Source organism: Pelobates fuscus, chromosome 8 (genome assembly GCF_036172605.1).
Source record: "Pelobates fuscus isolate aPelFus1 chromosome 8, aPelFus1.pri, whole genome shotgun sequence".
Taxonomy (NCBI): domain Eukaryota; kingdom Metazoa; phylum Chordata; class Amphibia; order Anura; family Pelobatidae; genus Pelobates; species Pelobates fuscus.
The window spans coordinates 130,993,320-131,013,890 of record NC_086324.1 but is presented as its reverse complement, the minus strand read 5'-3'; the positions used below and the strand labels follow the sequence as shown (position 1 = coordinate 131,013,890).

The 20,571-nt window shown below is 40.3% G+C and overlaps 1 protein-coding gene across 3 annotated transcripts in view; it reads right to left on the bottom strand.

Annotated features, from left to right (window-relative positions):
• The window catches only part of MYH11 (myosin heavy chain 11), an 89,942-nt gene extending 76,745 nt beyond the window's left edge, over positions 1–13,197 (bottom strand). For all 3 annotated transcript variants that reach the window (XM_063430317.1, XM_063430318.1, XM_063430319.1), the window contains exons 1-2: positions 13,102–13,197; positions 6,398–6,751 (exon numbers count right to left, since the gene is read on the bottom strand). In XM_063430317.1, coding sequence (XP_063286387.1) covers positions 6,398–6,739 — 342 coding nt within the window. In that variant the 5' untranslated portion in view covers positions 6,740–6,751; positions 13,102–13,197. The remainder of the gene's footprint in view (positions 1–6,397; positions 6,752–13,101) is intronic.
• Between the last annotated feature and the right edge of the window lie 7,374 nt (positions 13,198–20,571).

Genomic DNA, 20,571 nt, shown 5'->3' with positions numbered 1-20,571 from the left:
TTGGAGTGGTCTGGGTGCCAACTCCCACTACCCTTAACCCTGCAACTGTAATTATTGCAGTTTTCATAAACTGCAATAAATACATTGCAGGGTTAACTCCACCTCTAGTGGCTGTCTACTAGACAGCCACTAGAGGGCACTTCCTGGTTTATAGCACAGGTTTTCTGTGCTATAGCGTCGCTGGATGTCCTCACGCTATGTGAGGACCTCCAGTGACGCTAAAATCCCCATAGGAAAGCATTGAAAAGCATTTTCAATGCTTTCCTATGGGGAGGTCTAATGCGCGTACGCGGCATTGCCGCGCATGCGCATTAGATCTCCCCGCCGGCGGGCGGGATCAGTCTCCCCGGCCAGCTGACGTGGTGATGGGGAGGAGCGTGGGCGGAGGAAGAAGCAGTTACGAGGGACATCGTCGCTGCCACTGGTAAGTCACTGAAGGGGTTTTCACCCCTTCAGCAACCAGGGATGGGAGGTGGGAGGAAGAGGGAACCTGCAGTGCCAGGAAAACAGATTGTTTTCCTGGCACTGGAGAGTCCCTTCAAAGGTGAGTACAATTGCTGTTGCCGAAATATTTAGAAACCATTAAAGAATCGCAGCTTGAAATGTTTATTGATGATGTTTTACCATAATTTCACTTGGTTTCCTGACTATTACTGTATATTTAGTGTTGCTATGCATACTTCTTTGTGTGTTTTGTATGTACTGATGTATATTAAGAAATTGCAATTACAAAACAAGTGATCTATGTATATAGTTTTAGATCCCAATATAATATTTAGTATGCAGTTTGGATCATTGGCTTTCGAGTTATACTCTAAAAGCTATACATACAAAATGGCTTTTTAAAGCATATTAAATGCAATCTTTGTCAATAAAAACAACTTTCAACGGATTGTTTTTCTCACAGAAATTATTCTAAATTTTGCAATTAACTTATCAAGTATTACATTGTTTTAATAATGTGCTGGAATTTGTGTGGTTCACAATCATTATATGTTTGCCGAAATCTGAATCTACAAGACTAATCTGTGGATTGTCTGATATTTATCACAGAGATAAGTCCTGTAATTTGACAACAAGCTAAATACACACTCTGTTGTCCATTTAATAGGCCGTATTATTATGAAGTATACATAGCACACCATATAAGGATCAGATTGGGGATGCAAAAGGACATAAAACCTGCCGAGGACTAATTTAAACTTACTCCAGAATTCTATGAAGGTGTTTATGTAATGCCCGATACAATGTCTCAGTGATGCAACCTATTGTATTGACTTGTCATCAAGTATGAAGACAAGGTTGAACCTTAAGTTTCTGATAATTATGGTAAGAACAACTGGATGCTTTAAGGGGTTACTTCAAGCACTGTGCTCACTTCAGTCTTTTAAAGTGGTTATTATTATTATTATTTTATTATTTAAATAGCGCCATCAAATTCCGTAGTGCTGTACAATGGGTGGACTAACATACATGTAATTGTAACCAGACAAATTGGACATACAGGAACAGAGGGGTGGAGGGCCCTGTTCCATGAGCTTACATTCTAGAGAGAGTGGGGTATAGTGACACAGAGGGTAAAAGTAGGGGTACGAAGTAGGTTGTTAGAAAAGCATTAATTGAGGGCTTAGTAGGTAATTTTTGACTGTTGCAGAAGAGGAGTCGTGGAGGGTGGGGGATGAAAACCTGCTAACAGTTTAATTGATATGCTTTATTGAAGAAGTGAGTTTTCAATGATTTTTTGAATGAGTGGAGACTGGGTGAAATTCTTATGGAGAAGGGCGTTCCACAGAAGAGGTGCAGCCCTGGAAAAGTCTTGGAGGCAAGCGTTAGAGGTGGGAGTACGGACAGAGGATATACGTAGGTCTTTGGCAGAGCGTAGGGGCCTCGACGGGACATACTTGTGTATTAGGGAGCATAGGTAGGTTGGAGCATCATTATGTAGGGAATTGTAAGCAAGCACCAGAATTTTAAATTGAGACCTATTTCTAACTGGAAGCCAATGCAGGGACTGATAGAGCATGAGAGGTGTGGGCAGACAGGAAAATGAGCCTCGCCGCCGCATTCATTATAGATTGGAGCGGTGCAATCTGGGAACACGTAAGACCACTGAGAAGAGTATTGCAGTAGTCCAGGCGAGAGATAAAAATAGCATGGACCAGCACCTTATCCGCATCCGGGGTTAAATAGGGGCGGATGCACGCTATGTTTTTCAGATGGAGGCGGCAGGATTTGATGATTGATTGGACATGAGGGATGAAGGAGAGGTTGGAGTCAATAAGAACACCCAGGCAGCGAGCCTGCGAGGTAGAGGTGATGGTAGCGCCGTTGACTTGGAGGGAGAGAGACACGGGAGTAGTAACACTTGAGGGAGGAAAGACCAGAAGTTCTGTTTTGGACAGGTTGAGTTTAAGGAAGTGAGCAGCCATCCATTCGGAAATCGAAGAGAGGCATTGAGAGACACGAGTCAAGATGGGCGCAGAGAGATCAGGAGAGGACAGGTAGATTTGCGTGTCATCCGCATAGAAATGATAACGGAAGCCAAAGGAGCTGATGAGTTTACCAAGGGAGGCAGTGTAGATAGAGAACAGTAGGGGACCAAGGACAGAACCTTGGGGGACGCCGACAGAGAGTGGTTGGGGGGAAGAGGCAGAGTCAGAAAAAAACACTGAAAGAGCGCTGGGAGAGGTAGGAGAAGCACCAGGAGAGAGCAGTATCCCGTAGACCAAAATTACAGAGAATGTGAAGAAGATGTTGATGATCAACAGTGTCAAAGGCAGCAGAAAGATCAAGGAGAATTAGGATAGAGTAATGGCCGCGAGATTTAGCGGCAATTAAATCATTGGATACTTTGGTCACAACCGTTTCGACAGCATGACCAGCGTGGAATCCAGACTGAAGGGGGTCAAGCAGAGAGTTGGTTTTGAGAAAGTCAGTCTGTCTGGTGTACACAACTCTCTCGAGGATTTTGGACAAATGGCAGTAGCGAGATAGGGCGGTAGTTGGATGGGGAGTTGGGGTCAAAGCTGGGCTTTTTCAGAATTGGGGTTACAGTTGCATGTTTGAAGGGTGAGGGAAATGTGCCAGAGGAAAGGGAGAGATTGAAAATTTTATTAAGGGAAGAGCAAGAGAGGGAGACATAGTGCGGATGAGATATGAAGGAATAGGATCGAGGGAACAGGTGGTGGGGCGGGAGGACCGGAGCCGAGCAGAAACCTCTTCTGCTGTAGCAGGTGCGAATGAGTGTAGAATGGTGGAGGGAGTGGGATTGGGTGATGTAATGGTAGGGGAAGGAGAGAAATTAGCGATCTCTTCTCTGATTGTAGAGATCTTCTCAGTGAATTGAGATGCAAAGTTTGTGGCGGACAAGGTGATGAAAGGAGGGGGGTTAAAAGGGCGAAGAAGAGCATCAAAAGTGTGAAATAGGTGTTTGGGTTGATGGGACAGTGTGCTTATGAGGGTGTTAAAGTAATTTACTTTTGCAGCAGAGGGCACCTAGAGGGTAATAACCAACACATCTCCTTGAGTGTAATCTCCACAATCATCTGAGAAATTAGATAAATGTAAAATGTAGCTATTAAAATTGATTGAATATGCAACATTCTAATTTGCAACTCACTAACAATGTTTGCACATACATAAAACATAACTGTGTATTTCTAAACAAGATATATTATATGCTAGCTAACCTTGCATTCAAATGATGTAACTGTATGGAATGCCATTAAAGGACCACTCTAGGCACCCAGACCACTTCAGCTTAATGAAGTGGTCTGGGTGCCAGGTCCTTCTAGGGTTAACCCATTTTTTCATAAACATAGCAGTTTCAGAGAAACTGCTATGTTTGTGAATGGGTTAAGCCTTCCCCTATTTCCTCTAGTGGCTGTCTCATTGACAGCCGCTAGAGGCGCTTGCGTGATTCTCACTGTGAAAATCACAGTGAGAGCACGCAAGCGTCCATAGGAAAGCATTATGAATGCTTTCCTATGTGACCGGCTGAATGCACGCGCAGCTCTTGCCGCGTGTGCGCATTCAGCCGACGGGGAGGAGAAGAGGAGGATCGGAGGAGGAGAGCTCTCCGCCACCGCTGGAAAAAGGTAAGTTTTAAACACTTTCCCCTTTCCAGAGCCGGGCGGGAGGGGGTCCCTAAGGGTGGGGGCACCCTCAGGGCACTCTAGTGCCAGGAAAACGAGTATGTTTTCCTGGCACTAGAGTGGTCCTTTAAGTAATTGCAGAAGTGATTCACAATGTAACAAAGTCACAATTTTAAAGGACAGGGATATAGATCAGATCCATTACATAATCAGAATTGTGGACCCCTGCGACCAGGTATCAGCCGCCATGTTTTGCGGCCCCGGCCCATGCGGCAAATCGCCCCAAGTGCAAGGGGCCCATCGGTTGGCTCATGCTGTTATGGCCACCCGATGGTTATGGATTTCCAGGGGGCACGGTCAGCGCTGCGTTGCTTTAACAGCGCGACCGGGCCCCCTGTGATGAGATCGCTGCTGAGAGGAGGTGAATGCCCCGGTCACTCCTCCCAACTATCAGAGAGTCGCAGGGGAGGAAGGAGAGGGAGTCAGAGTGTGAACGTTGACTCCCATTAACCTGAGCCACCACTGGACCCCAGGGAAATACACCCTCCTGCACCTAAAAGGTAGGAAACAGGAGGATGACTTAAAATGTTTGTATATGTGTGTTTGTTTGTATGTGTGTGTGTGTGTGTGTGTGTATGTGTCTGTGTGTCTGTCTGTATGTGTGTGTGTCTGTCTGTCTGTATGTGTGCCTGTCTGTTTGTATGTATGTATGTCTTTGTATGTATGTGTGTCATGTGTGTGTGTCTGTTTGTATGTATGTATGTCTTTGTATGTATGTGTGTCGTGTGTGTGTCTGTCTGTATGTGTGTATGTCTGTCTGTTTGTGTGTGTCTGTGTGTATGTATGTATGTATGTAGGTGTGTGTGTCTGTGTGTGTATGTATGTGTGTCTGTGTGTATGTGTGTCTGTCTGTGTCTCTATGTATGAATGTGTCTGTATGTATGTGTGTATGTATGTGTCTCTGTATGTATGTGTGTCTGTATGTATGTGTATGTGTGTGTGTCTGTCGGGGGAGAATAAGAGGGGGGGAGAGGGAGGGGGAGGCCATGGATCAAGTTTGCACCGGGGCCCCATGGATTATGTGTACGCCACTGGTTATGACTGAAGTGGATATTTAATTTCATCCATGTCTCAAAAGATGCAGTAATACAATAACCCTGACTGATAATTCACATGGGTTAATTGCTAATTGTTGCTATCATTACAGCTGAATTAAATTTTTGAAATAATGCCCAAATGGAAACCTCAATCTTTGAAATAAAGGGATTGTTGTGTTTTCTTAAATACCGTCGTTAAATGTCAGCAAGTCAATGAAATACCATTAAGCACAAAAGAAGATGTGTTTGCACCTGCAGCTATGTTATGTATAGGATTTTATGTTTTATGTTTAGGATCCCCTTCACATACACATTTCGTCTGTTGTCATATAACACCATGACTAAAATAAGCAATGTAAAGAAACACTATAGGGTCAGGAACACAAACATGTATTCCTGACCACATAGTGTTAAAAAAACATGCTAGCCCCCCTTGCCCTCCTTAAAAGGTAAGAAAACGTACCTTATTTCCAGCTTTGCGCCCCTGATCTGCCTCCTTGGCTGACATCATCAGAACCAAACCAATGCTTTCCCATAGGATTGGCTGAGGTCGCCAAGGTCAAATGACTCCTTGGCCAATTAGCATCTGCTCATAGAGATGCATTGATCTATGCAATTCTATAGGAAAAGATTAGTGTGACGCTGAACGTCACACTGTGCAGCACTGACCCAGGAAGCACCTCTAGTAGCCCTCTGAGGAGTGGCCACTAGAGGTGTTCGTAGGAAACAATGTAAACAAAAAAAAGAAGAAAGGCAGAAAAGACAGTGTTTACAGCAAAAAGGCTGCAGGGCTGACTATACTCACCAGAAAAACTACATAAGCTGTAGTTTTTTTGGTGACTATAGTGTCCCTTTAAAAAGAAGGATGTACAGTCTGTGTCTGCTGTTACTGTTCTGCCTGTGGTTGGCTTTCGGGGGATACTGAATACTTTAGTGGAGAACCACAGTTTGATAACCCTGTACTAATCATTTATTTTTGGATGCTTACTGGATTAATTTTATTAAAAGTGCTGATTTTAAGAGAAAACCCCATATAAATCCCCTTACTAACACCTCTCGGCTGTCAAGCACATAGCAGTGAATGTTTTTTCTGCCTCATTCACTTTAAACTGCAGTTCGAAGCATAAGTGAGACAAACATCCAGGGCACAGATTTTAGATGTCTGGCAGAACTATTAATAGCAAAGAAATAAATGTTTGGACTTACGTAGATAAGGCCGGAGAAGTATCTCTCTCTCAGGTTGTGCAGCACAGATGCTTCATTGAGACAGGTGAGTTCCGCCATGTCCTCCACTTTTGAGAATTTAGGGGGGTTCATCTTTTGGACATCATCCTTGCTTATGGTAACTTTCTTCCCATTTTCAGCCAGTTCAATCAGCACTTCGTCACCTTTCTCTTCTTTAATACTGGCCGCTTCAAATCCATGTTTTTCTGAAGGAACCCAGACCAATTTTTTAGCCGTCCAGTCGGCCTGGGCAAGTGGGCTGTTCAAGAAGTTTTTGTCCAAAAAAAGGAATTTTTCATCTTCACTCATCGCTTTTTGCGACATTTTGATGGTCACCTATTGAGAAAATCGAAAAGTAGAATAATTAATTATTTTTGTACAGAACCTTGACTGAAAGAGTCACATACCATAAATGTAAACATGTTCTTCCATTTAAAGATTTATCTATACAAACACTGGCTTCATTTTATATACGTTATTTTGATAAATTTGAATATGGTAGCTTGTTTGTTTCTAGTCTGCTAAATTAATCTGTTAATACAAATAAAAATAATAATTTAACATAAAACTTTGGTTACTGTGTATTTTGTTTCGTGAATCAAATGCAGTATCTGGTACTCAAAAGGCAAACATTGAAGGGATACTGGACCAAGTGTAAAGTCCTTTGCCAGCCCTTATGAATAGCTGTGAGGGCAGGCGTGCCAGATCCAAGCTAGCCGTTTGTGTCCTCTTATTTGAACTCCTAAACCAGGCAACTTTTGGCACTCCAGATGTTGTAAACTACATCTCCCACACTGCTTTGCCAGCATTATGACTAAAAGAGCATTAGCGGAGATGTAGCCCACGAGATCTGGAGTGCCAAAGTTTGCCTACCCCTTTCCTAAACAATGATCTTGATGAAACCAATCGGTGATTTAAAAAAATGATCTCCACTTTTACAGGAGAAGGAGCTAGATGTACTTTTAATTTTTTTCTAAATTTAGCTTTCACATGACTCAATTTGGGACATATGAATAAAAAAATAAATATTATTAATTAATTTGTGGATTATGTAAATTTCAGGTTAAAATATTGTCCATGTGCATCTGGTATCTTGTATGTGAAAGATGTGATAATCAGGTAAGAGCATATTATAATCTGTATAATGCCTGTGATTTTGTTAGGACAACATACGGATCAAATAATGTACTTATCAGAAGATGATCTTATTATCCACACCATTTGTGCACTCCAGGTCAAATTTATTATCTATTAATATTTTCATTTTAGAAATCCACCATATTTTATTACAGTGTACAATAAGCAGAGCATTAAATATTTACGCGTTTATCCACTAATCTTGGAATTGATGAGAACTAAAAAAATGTGATCTGCAAATATTTGGCTAGGATGGAAACATTCCTCGGCAAGCTATTTTTCCCTAAAATCTTTCCTTGTAAATTCTTATCGTACTGAATAAGTCAGATAGCCATTCTTTGGGAAAGGTTAAGGAAGTCTCTGCTGGAGGATGCCTGCAGTTATAAGGGAGGGTTATCCAAACTAGGATAATTTACCATTGCTTTACGTCTAAGAGCGGCAGTAAATGTTTAGGTAGGCCAACCACGTCCAAGAGCAAATGGTCTGCAGCACAGAGCACCCTATAAGGAATATGTGTGATCTCTGGCATACCAGAAAGAATCAAGCTCTTGACAGCATAAGGGTCATCACTTCTGTAAATTATACAGTAACCTGTAAATTCTATTCTAACCAGTAAATTCTACAGTAACCGGTAAATTCTATTCTAATCAGTAAATTCCACAGTAACTGGTAAATTCTATTCTAACCAGTAAACTCTACAATAACCGGTAAATTCTATTCTAACCAGTAATTCGTACAGTAACTGGTAAATTCTATTCTAACCAGTAAACTCTACAATAACCGGTAAATTCTATTCTAACCAGTAATTCGTACAGTAACTGGTAAATTCTATTCTAATCAATACATTCTACAGGAACCGGTAAATTCTACAGTAACCGGTAAATTCTAATATAACCAGTAGATTCTACAGTAACTGGTAAATTCTACAGTAACTGGTAAATTCTACACTATTTAAGGTCAGAGTAGCTGAATGAAAGCCTAGCTGACATAGAGAATTTTTCCAGTTCAGCTATTTTGACCTTAAATTTTAAATTCACTTTGAATTTTAACTTTAGTAAATAATCCTGTAACAGTTTGTAACACAGGTCTGTTAAGCAAACCACCTGCATGTCAAAAGTGATCCTATGATTCTCAAAACGAAATTAAGGAATTGTGCTGAAATGACCAGAGAATTGATCGCCATGTTTCTTAATTACCCTGCTGACTCTGAATTGTGTCTCTTTTTAAAATAATGAAAAAAAACGACCGACCAAGCAGTTAGAATAGTTCCTTGTGCTTGCTCAATACATTTACCTGATAATCCTTAATCTGAAATAGGATTAACATTTCAATTCTTGTAATACTTTTTGCTGTATACCTAATCTGCTGGTTTATGGTAATTCAGCTAGACGAATGAAAACGTACTATTATAATTCACTATTGTTAGTACAAACCAAAAAAGTTATGGTGGGGAAAAATTGTGATTGAAAACCCCTTCCACCTGAAGTCTGTGGATAGTTAATACAATGTAAAACAAAAATCTGCACACCAGTCAAGCCATAAGACTTGCTTTTTCCACAGAAATCACAAATCAGCAGTGATGTTACTACTGCAAAGGATTCTGGGTGGGCATATGCAAATGAGTTTAGCAAAGAATCACATGTTTGCCTCATTCCATTTTAAACATGGATTCCTTGGAGTTTGTGTTTGCTGTATATAACAGCTTTGAAACACAACTCAGGAAGAGATGCACAGCTATACTCTGCATGTGTTACTTTTAAGAATTCTGCTGTTACTTCACTAAAGATACCTATCCCTTCCATACACAATTGGCTTTTGTTAAACTGTAGAAAGACGTGTGTTCTGTGTAAAGTAAACTGTGGAAGTTGAGCAGTCTGTCACTCATTTAATAATGTCCTTTCTTCATTTACTAATGGTTCTCTGCTCCAGAAAACCCATGCACAGATACTCTTATAGTTACAACATTTATAATAGTTATTACAGGTCAACACCCAGTATAGTTTGAGGCCTCAGTAGCTAAAAATAGGCTAGATTTAAATGGCATACCTATTTGGGCTTAATAATGAAGGATTCTCTGTGTCACAACTCTATTAAAACATGCCTGATATAAGCTTTTCGAGGTCACGCCTGTACACCTGATTGTGAATTATCATCGTCACTTACAAGGTGACCACATGTCCTCGAATGACTGGCGATGTCCTTTAACAAGTATCTCAAACCCAGCGCAGAACATTTTCTGCCGAATATTAATTTCCGGGACATGATTTTAAGACGGTACATTTTACTGATGACCTTTTTGACATGAAATTTTCTATACTTGATTAAAATACTTTAACCTAAATGCTCAAAATTCCTGTTGTCGTTGGAATAGCATCAACTGCTCTGGTAACTTTGTAAACTAATGATAGTTCTTATTATTCGGCCCATCTAGTCTGCCCAGTTTTCTAAATACTTTCATTAGTCCCTGGCCTTATCTTATAGTTAGGATAGCCTTATGCCTATTCTACGCATACTTAAACTCCCTCACTGTGTTAACCTCTACCACTTCAGCTGGAAGGCTATTCCATGCATCCACTCCCCTCTCAGTAAAGTAATACTTCCTGATATTATTTTTAAACCTTTGTCCCCTCTAATTTAAGACTAGGTCCTCTTGTTGTGGTAGTTTTTCTTCTTTTAAATATAGTCTCCTCCTTTACTGTGTTGATTCCGTTTATGTATTTAAATGTTTCTATCATATCCCTCCTGTCTCGTCTTTCCTCCAAGCTATACATGTTAAGATCCTTTAACCTTTCCTGGTAAGTTTTATCCTGCAATCCATGAACCAGTTTAGTAGCCCTTCTTTGAACTCTCTCTAAGGTATCAATATCATTCTGGAGATACGGTCTCTAGTACTGCGTACAATACTCCAAGTGAGGTCTCACCAGTGTTCTGTACAATGGCATGAGCACTTCCCTCTTTCTACTGCTAATACCTCTCCCTATACAAGCAAGCATTCTGCTAGCATTTCCTGCTGCTCTATTACATTGTCTGCCTAACTTTAAGTCATCAGAAATAATCACCCCAAAATCCCTTTCCTCAGATGTTGAGGTTAGGACTCTATCAAATATTCTGTATTCTGCCCTTAATCAAAATGAATATGATTAGTTATATATAGGATTACTCCCCAACGTGTGAATTGTCAGTAATCCAAATTGAATTCAAAGTTTTTGGTAAAAAAGAAAACTGTAAAAAATATGATTTAGCTATGTTTTCAATTTGTCTGTTATGCCTGAAATTTGAAATTCATTTTCAATCTCTGTGTATTCCTGACAACTGACCCTTTACTGAATAACACAAGCTGAATTCTTAGTGATCGTAAAGATGCTGGTATATACAGACTCACTATCTATCCAAGTTACTTCGTTCTAGCCCTTCAGTGTCAGTAATCAGTTTTGGGGCCGAACCTCAAAGGAAAAACAAAAAAAAAATCAAAGGATCAAAGCAACACACTGTACAGACTACCACCAATTATGGCGATAAGATGCTTGGCTATCCTGTTTAAAATCTGAGTGACTTGAAACCAACAACAATTCACTTTATCTCTCCCTGTATCTCACAAAATCAAAACATTTCCTGCTCTGCACAGTGCGTTACAGCCATAATAGCATTTCTCAAACAAGTACTGGAAATTGTTTTAAAAAATAATGCAGTATACATGTAGCCATTTACTAACACAAGCTGAGACCTGGTGCTTTTTGATGTCTTTACAGACCAATCAGCAAATGTATACGACTAAGGGAAATAAATCTAAACGTAAATCACTAGAAAGGCTTTTTATATTTGGACATGAAGTTCAAACAAGTTGCATGCAGTAGTCTTTTGCTAAATGTCTGTCCGTGGGCCCATATAAGGTCATGTTATCCTTAAGGCATGATAACTAATCCATAACAAATACCTTTTAGGGAATTTTATGACTGAAGGGATTCTACAATAAAATAGTAACAGTCCCCATCACATAGGCAGAAACATGACAAGCCTGTGAATTTCTTAGATCCACAGACATATGACAAGCCTGTGAATTTCTTAGTTGGATCTAAGCCAAAATGATCAAAATGCACAGACTTCTATAGCAGTTCAATTGGGTTAAGGGGAACATCTGGAGCTCCAGTTGCCAGTGGACTGATACCCATTTGGCAGGCTTCTAGTTGCTGGTGCATCATGGGAATCATAGTCCACAGTAGCTGGAAAGCCAAGGTTTTCCTTCCCATGCCAGATGATTGATGTGGTACAGAAAGGGATCATTAATAAAGGATGTTTAGTGCAATCTGTTTTTATGAAAAAAAATTAAAAAAGATTACTTTTATTAAGTAAATATCAAGAATGCAAATGACATCTAGATAATCTCTTTGATTTAGGAGTACAGAAATATTTTACTAAAGATTGTACACCTCTACTGAATATGTCAGTGACTTACAAATACATTATTCGAATGAAAACACGTGTCTATCTATCTATCTATCTATTTGTTCGTTCATCCATCCATTGTTACCTCAAGAATGTAAGTGAGGTATAGATAATTAGATAATCACTGAGTGAGTTAGGAGTATGGAGACAAAAGATTGTACACCTCTACTGAATATGTCAGCGACTTACAAATACATTATTTGAATGAAGACACGTGTCTATCTATCTATCTATCTATCTATCTATTTGTTCGTTCATCTATCCATTGTTACCTCAAGAAATGTAAGTGAGGAATAGATAATTAGATATCTACTGAATATGTCAGCGACTTACAAATACATCTTATGAATGAGATTTTCTCCATCTGTCCATCTGTCTGTCTGTCTATCTATCTATCCATCTATACATCCATCCAACTATCCATCTATCCATTTATCAGGAATTCAAATGAGATATCGTTAACAACCCATAGTGCACGAAGTTTTGATATCCTTGACGAAAGATTGTACGTTTCTATTGATTGCATCAATGTACCGTTTTATCCCTCCATACATCCATAAATAATACAGAGTCTCACTAACCTACAACAAGCATTTTAAAAACACGAATAGTCTCTTGCTTCAAAGTAGGTATGCAGCTTTGTTAAAAGGATTATCTGTCGCAAACACTTTGGACTTTTCAATTATACTAACTGCAAGACAAAAAATCCTACATTTTTAAAGTATTTAGCAATTTATAGTGATTGAAGCTTTGTAATTTATACAAAACACTATACTATAGCAACACATATACATAAAAAACCAAGACGTATATATATATATGTATATAATTGTAAATGTGTGCGTATAAATAAATATATATATATATATATATATAGGCGCACACATACATATACATTTGCAGAAATATATACACTAATAAAAAATCATAAACAACATACGCTGTAATTGTCTTAACTCTGTGAAGATCCTTTAAAAAGTAATGATAAAAAAAACTATCAGCTTGTCACTAGTTACTATACATTCATTCTAACCTCACTACACACCATCTGTCCTCTCTCTATGCACTAGTAATAGTTCTACATGAAAACTCCAGCCACTACTTACAGATGTCCAATTTACTAAAGCAGGGGATGAACAGAAGAGTCTGGAACCTGTACAGCTCACAGCTGGGACAGTCCAAATTCCCCTTGAGATTGTAGCCCCTCTATATAGAGTGTAGTGTCTCCACAGTGGGAGGGATGGGGCTAGGAGAGGAGGGAGGAGTTGTCATTCAGCTTCTATGAATTTCTCTAAGTTCATGTTCCTTATAAAATCTTATTATATTATTATAGTATTACAGACCCTCGCCTTCTAGATAGGTGTGAAACGGAAAAAAAAGTTACGAAAATAAAATAGTTATCTAACAAATGTAATGGGAAGACAACGTAACTAAAGATATGACAAAAAAAAAAATAGCTATAATTTTATTTTTTTTGCACTTCTTCCCCAGCCTGCCAAAGAGTCATTTAACCCTTCGTTTACCAGGATACAATTATTCACCAACGCTAGCGATAACATGCTTGTGTTTGCTGATGGGTGAATTAAGTTGTTAATGCTGTTAAATAATTTAATGTAAATTTTAGACTTCATTTTTTTTGTCCTTACACGTTTCAATGGTCAGAACTCTATTCTAAGGATTTGTTTTAGGGACAAATACATTTTTATTTAATTTTTTAAACATAAAAAAACAAGCCAAAAGCAAGTGAAAACCTTATATTTTGAGGATTTTTCCTGTTACACAGAGTTTTATTTCACATCTGGAATGATGCTCTGTGACATCGTACTCCCTAGTGGGAAATAGACGCTTCCCAGCTTTTAGAAGTGTACATGGATGCTTGGGGCTTCCCATGTCTGCTCCTGAGAAACAAGAAAAAAAACAGCTCAGTCAAGATATGACTCTATGTGCCCAAATAAGGAAGCAGGTCCTCTTTCTCTAGTGTATCTTGCTATGTTAGGGGCACACTGTTCTCAGGGCTGAATGTGGAAAATAGGAAGAATATCTTGATTACCATAGCATATTTAAAGTGTGAATGGAAGGGGGACATAACTGTTAAAAGATAACTCAAATTTTTTTTTTTTTTTTTTAATGAATGAATTTATTATTATTTTTTACATTTTTTTGGAGTACATTATGAAACGAAAGAACTAGTTTTTGCAGTTGTTGTAAGCCCTCCCCTTTGTGTCCAGCACAGACCTTCTTGTCTGCGCTCGACGCTGTCCAATCAAAGCCTTCTCATTGAGAACGTGTAAGGGCAACTGACCAATCATACACTTCTCTAAGAGCTGTGTGATGCTCACTGGGAAGTGTGTGATTGGTAAGTGCCTAGTTCAGCACAGCCTTTAACTTCCACTTTGAACTATAGTTCAAAATTATTGAGGTAGGAAATCCTCCCAGGTGCTGCATTGAAAGGCTGGAAAGTCTGCAGGGACATTGATGTTACATTTAAAACACTTTAGCAAGTTAAATCACTTTTGCTGGCAGGTGTGATTTATTAAACAAGGGGAATCCTTTAATCGTAAGGGACTGTAGAGGGTGTACAGGTGTCTCTAGGTGTTTTGGGGCCATAACTGCTATTTAGAAGAGACAGTCACTAACTCAACCAGACCCGGACTGGACATTGGGCAAACTGGGTAAGTGCCCTGTTGACCATGATAAAGATGGGCCAATGCCAACAGGATAGCACCAGCCCAGATGGGGGCTCCACAGCTGGTGGGGAGAAGAATGGTCTCCTTCACAGGCCATGTCGTCCTGATGCTGGTAGGGAGGAGGGATACAGAGTACTTAGTCTCTGCCTCTAACCGGTACAGACCAAGTTCTCCACTCTTTTTACTGTATCAGAGTGTTGCTAGGGGTTACCAATTGTGTGGGTGATGCAGGGCTATATTAACTCCTTAAACCATGCACAGGACATAAGGGAAGCCAGAGGTTAAAGGCTCTCAGATGCCTCTTTTTACTCAAAATGTTTTTTCTCAGTTTGCTTTTGCAAACTCGGTTAACATAAATATATCCAGACTGTGCCAGCCTGTGTCAGTCTGAGGGGAGTAGAGAGGGAGGAGCTGGGGGCCGGTGCGGCCGCAATCAGGCTGCCCGCAGCTGGAGGGAGACCTGTCAGTCTCCCTGCACAATTGACAACATTTCAGCTGCATGCCCGCCTCCGCATGCAAGCCCTGCCTTCTGCCCATAGCTCCGCCTCCCTCACACAAGTCCCGCCTCCTGTGTGTGCCTGCTAGTGAGTGTGCTTGTGTGTGTGCGTGTGGGTCTGCTAGTGAGTGCGCTTGTATGTATGTCTCAGTGAGCTTGTCCGTAGTGAGCATGTGTGTATGTCAGTGAGCTTGTCTGTTGGAAGCATGTGTGTGTCAGTGAGCTTGTCTGTAGTAAATATGTGTGTTAATGAGCTCTTCTGTAGGGAGCATGTGTGTGTCAATCGGCTTGTCTGTAGGGAGAGTGTGCGCGCGTTAGTGAGCTTGTCTGTAGTGAGCATGTGTGTGACAGTGAGCTTGTCTGTAGTAAGCTTGTGTGTGTGTCAGAGTTTGTCTGTACCTAATTTGTGTGTGTGTACCAGTAAGCTTGTCTGTGTGCATCAGTCAGTTTGTGTTTTTATGTCAATGAGCTTATCTATATCAATGAGATTGTCTGTGAGCCTGTGTATCAATGAGCTTGTGTCAGTAAGATTGTCTGTGTCTGCATGTGAGTATGCGTTACTGTATAATTCAATTACCCTGAAAGTACTAATATATTGAATTAGAAAAAAATAAATACCAATAATATAAATATATATATATATATTAAAACACACACTACATAGCACAATGACTTACGGGGCTGGCATCGATTTTTTTCCAGGGCTGTTGGAATCCCCAGTCCAGCCCTGCCAGGAGGTCTTTTTATTTGTTGTTTTAAGTAAATTGTGTAATATTGTTATACATTTGTGTAACACATGCAGTGAACTCTCTCTCCTTATTCTCCGATTAAGGCCCCAGAGATGATGGGGGATGATAATCAGTTGCTTGAGTTGTTTACATAATAGCAGAACCTAGGGCTTGATGGAGCAAAGAGACTTCATAGACTTTCATTGCATTGAGCGTTACACATGAAGAAAAAAAATTGAAAAAAAGGAGATTCCCTTACTATAAACTCTTTTATCCCCAAACAAGTTTGCAAGAGAATAAATCTTGTGTTGCAGTGACAAAGTACACATAACACATATGGCATTATTGACAATGCTCAACATCTTAAGATATCATAAATAAACACCCTTAAAAAATCTAGAGGAATGTCACTGCAAGCAAAACATGAATGTAAACAGTAAAAGGAAAGTTGGCGTATTTACTTCTAAAATGTAGCCTTGTTTGAGCCAGGGGGATGATTGAAATCACTAACAGACGCTGATTTACAAATAGTTGTTTAAATTACAACTTTTCTGAGTTTATGTTGTTGTTTTAAAAATCCTCAGTGCAAGATATTTCTTTGTCACACTCACTAACAGACACACACTCACTCACTGACAGACACACACACTCACTGACAGACACTCACTCACTGACAGACACACACACACAGACACTTACTGACAGATATATACTCACTCACTCACTGACAGACACACACACACACACACAGACACTCACTGACATACACTCCCTGAGAGACACACACACTCACACTCACAGACAGACACATACACTCACACACAAACACTCACTGACAGACACACACACACACACACACACTCAATGACAGACACACATACATACACACACTCACTCACTAACAGACATACACTCACTCACTGACAGACACATACTGACATACATACACGCACTCACTGACAGACACACACACACTCACTGACAGACATACAATGACAGACAGACACATGGCCACCTGCTTGCCCCCCTGTGACAGGAATCCTCTCGGCGCCCCCACCTTCGGATGCCTTGAGGATCGGCCCAGCACTGAGGGCGGCTCAATATCCGCTCGCCCAGCACTGCGGCCCCAGACAGTTCTTTGTGCTATTTACATATCTAATTTGTCTTGTGTAGGTTCTTGCTTAAGTTAATGTCTTCATGGTTTGTAAATTGGCTTGTATACTGTATATACAATCTTTTATATCCCTGGAAGAATTCTATGTTTTTCTCACCAATTTTATTGAGCTACTTTTTTAAAGCTAATCTCATCCCTGTACACCTATACATGACTGACCAAAAATGCATAATTTTTAATGTTGCTTTCATCGTGTTAACGCAGAATATTTTTTTATTAATAATGTAACAATTGTTATTGGTGTATATTTAAGACAATATCAGTAATTATTCACTTAACAGGGAATTGTAAAGGACTAAAAAATGGCAAATTCTGGGCTAAAAAAGTAAAAAATTAAATGAAATTCTCAAACTCAATTTTGCAAGTTAGGTCACAATTTAACATTGTTGGCTAAACTTTCCAAGGGCTTTAAAGTGACACTCCAGACCCCTAAAGTACGTCAGCTTGCTAAAAAGCTTTATGTGTGGAGAGTGCGTTCTCTTAGTTTTTCATTTTTCAAAAAGTGTAGATTTCAATAGAAATTGACACTTTTATAAATTAACCTGGTTACAACCCCTTGGCTTTCAAGTAGACAGCAGGTCCTGTGACTTCCTGGTTTGGTTGGCTCAGTGTAGTTAAACTCAAGAGGCAGCAACTGCCCAAAGCACCTGCCTTGTAAATACTTCTCAATAAGCTGCACTGGGAAGTCTGTGATTGGACAGTGACAGAAGGTTTGGGCGGGCTTAGAAGGGGAGGGCTTGCAAAGGCATCAAAAAAGAGAAATGCATGTTTAGTAAGCTGATTTTAGATATAACCCCAATGATAACATGCCTTATTAAATGTATGCATGTTTTAATTGGAATATATCTACTATTCAGTGATTTTAGTATAGTTTGTATATAGGCAGTGTCTCTTTAATATTTTTGTAGCGGCGGAACTGCCTCCGGTGAAGTTGCACCCATGCCCGCACGCTGAAGGGGCCCATCGGGTGGCCCATGCACTTAGGGCCACCCGATGGGCCCCCTCCTTCAGTAAGCTGATTTTAGATATAACCCCAATGATACCATGCCTTATTAAATGTATGCATGTTTTAATTGGAATATATCTACTATTCAGTGATTTTAGTATAGTTTGTATATAGGCAGTGTCTCTTTAATATTTTTGGAATAATATTTTCAAATGATTTAGCTACAGAAGTCACTCTTCAAATCTATGGATATTTTTTATACATAAATCACTTGAAAAGTATATCCAAAATATGACATCATTTGGCAAAACGGTATGTGTGCCAACTGTCCTGGTTTTACCAGGACAGCTCCACTTTTGGGTCTCACATCTTGGAAACTATGTATCTGCCCAGGTGTTTAGTTTGTGGTTGGTTCTATTAAAGGGACACTCCGTGTGCCAATATTATTTAAATGCATTTGATAGGTTTTGGCCTCATTAGTATGCTGCGGCCATGGTATAGCACGGCCGGGCCCCTTTAAAAAAAAAAAAATGCCGCCACAGCGCAAGTGCTGCTGGGAGGAAGTGGTCACTTCCTCCCAGCTCACTCCGCACGGGAGGAGCGCCCGGCCGACAATGAAGAGGGAGAGCCAGCCGACTGCCAGTCCCATCAGCCCCAGCCAGCCACCCTCCTGCAAAGACAAGGTAAGAAACAGGAGGGTGGCTGGAAAATGAGCTGTGTGTGTGTGAATGTATGTCGTCTGTCTGTGTGTCTGTCTGTATGTATGTGTATGTCTGTCTATGTGTCTGTCTGTCTGTGTATGTCTGTCTGTCTGTCTGTCTGTGTGTATGTCTGTGTGTGTTTGTCTGTATGTATGTCTGTCTGTGTGTCTGTCTGTCTGTCTGTGTTTGTCTGTCTGTGTGTATGTCTGTCTGTGTGTGTTTGTCTGTATGTATGTATGTCTGTGTGTGTGTATGTCTGTCTGTGTGTCTGTCTGTCTGTGTATATGAATGTCAGTGTATGTATGTCTGCATGTCATTATGAATGTGTGTGTCTGTCTGTCTGTATGTATGAATGTATGTCTGTATGCATGTATGTCTATCTCTATGCATGTCATTATGTGTGTATGAATGTCAGTGTATGTATGTCTGTATGTCATTATGAATGTGTGTATGTATGGATGTCAGTGTCTGTATGAATGTATGTATGCCAGTATGAATGTATGTATGTAACTATGTATGTCTGTATGTATATCTGTATGTATGTCTGTATGCATGTCTGTATGTCTGTATGCATGTATGTCTACCTGTATGCATGTCATTATGTGTGTATGAATGTCAGTGTATGTATGTCTGCATGTCATTATGAATGTGTGTATGTATGTCTGTCTATCTGTCTGTATGAATGTATGTATGCCAGTATGAATGTATGTCTGTATGTCATTATGAATGTGTGTATGTATGGATGTCAGTGTCTGTATGAATGTATGTATGCCAGTGTGAATGTATGTCTGTATGCATGTCTGTATGCATGTCTGTATGCATGTCATTATGTGTGTATGAATGTCAGTGTATGTATGTCTGCATGTCATTATGAATGTGTGTATGTCAGTATGAATGTCTGTCTGTATGTCATTATGAATGTGTCTGTGTCTGTATGTCCTTATGCATGTGTGTCTGTATGTATGTTAGTATGTGTCTGTCACTATGTGCGCCTGTGTGTCTGTATATGTGTGTATGTGTGTGTCAGTATGTATGCCTATATGCGTATCAGTATGTGTGTCTGTTAGTATGTATCAGTGTGTGTGTGTGTGTATCTGTGTCCTTTTGTATCAGTGAATGTGTTTGTGTCTGTGTGTGTATTCCTGTGGGCGGGATTTGGAAGCGGTCTCTGTGGGCGGTTTTGGAGGCGGGCCCCCGGGGGCCCAGACCCTGAGCTCAGTTAGGGGCCCCAAACTTTCTGGTGGCGGCCCTGGTGGGTATTAATGAACTGGTGGTCAAGGGGGTGTATATGACAAGGTAGGTATGTGGGTATTAATGAACTGGTGTTCAGGTGGGGGTATATAACAAGGTAGGTAAGTGGGTGTTAATGAACTGGTGTTCAGGTGGGGGTATATAACAAGGTAGGTAAGTGGGTGTTAATGAACTGGTGGTCAGGTGGGGGTATATGACAAGGTAGGTAAGTGGGTGTTAATGAACTGGTGGTCAGCTGGTGGTATATGACAAGGTGGGTGTGAGTTGTAGGTGAGAGGGGTGATGTATCAGCTCTTCCTTTTAGTGTTTGTAAAAAAGAGTACATCTTAGAATGTCTCTTTCCGAGGTGGTAGGCTGGTTGGCAGGTTAGGTGGCAGGCTGGCAGCCATTGGTCCTGACTTACCACAAAACAATAATTAAAAAACATTAGAACTGCGCCCTCCACAGGCAGAGTGATGCTGGTGCAACACAACCAATACTGAGATGCTTTACTGCCAGCCTATCACAGGAAGGAGGAGGGACTGAGGTCACACAGAGCACCAATCACAGCCAGACGGGCAAATAGAACTTCAAATTACCAATTCACTTACAAA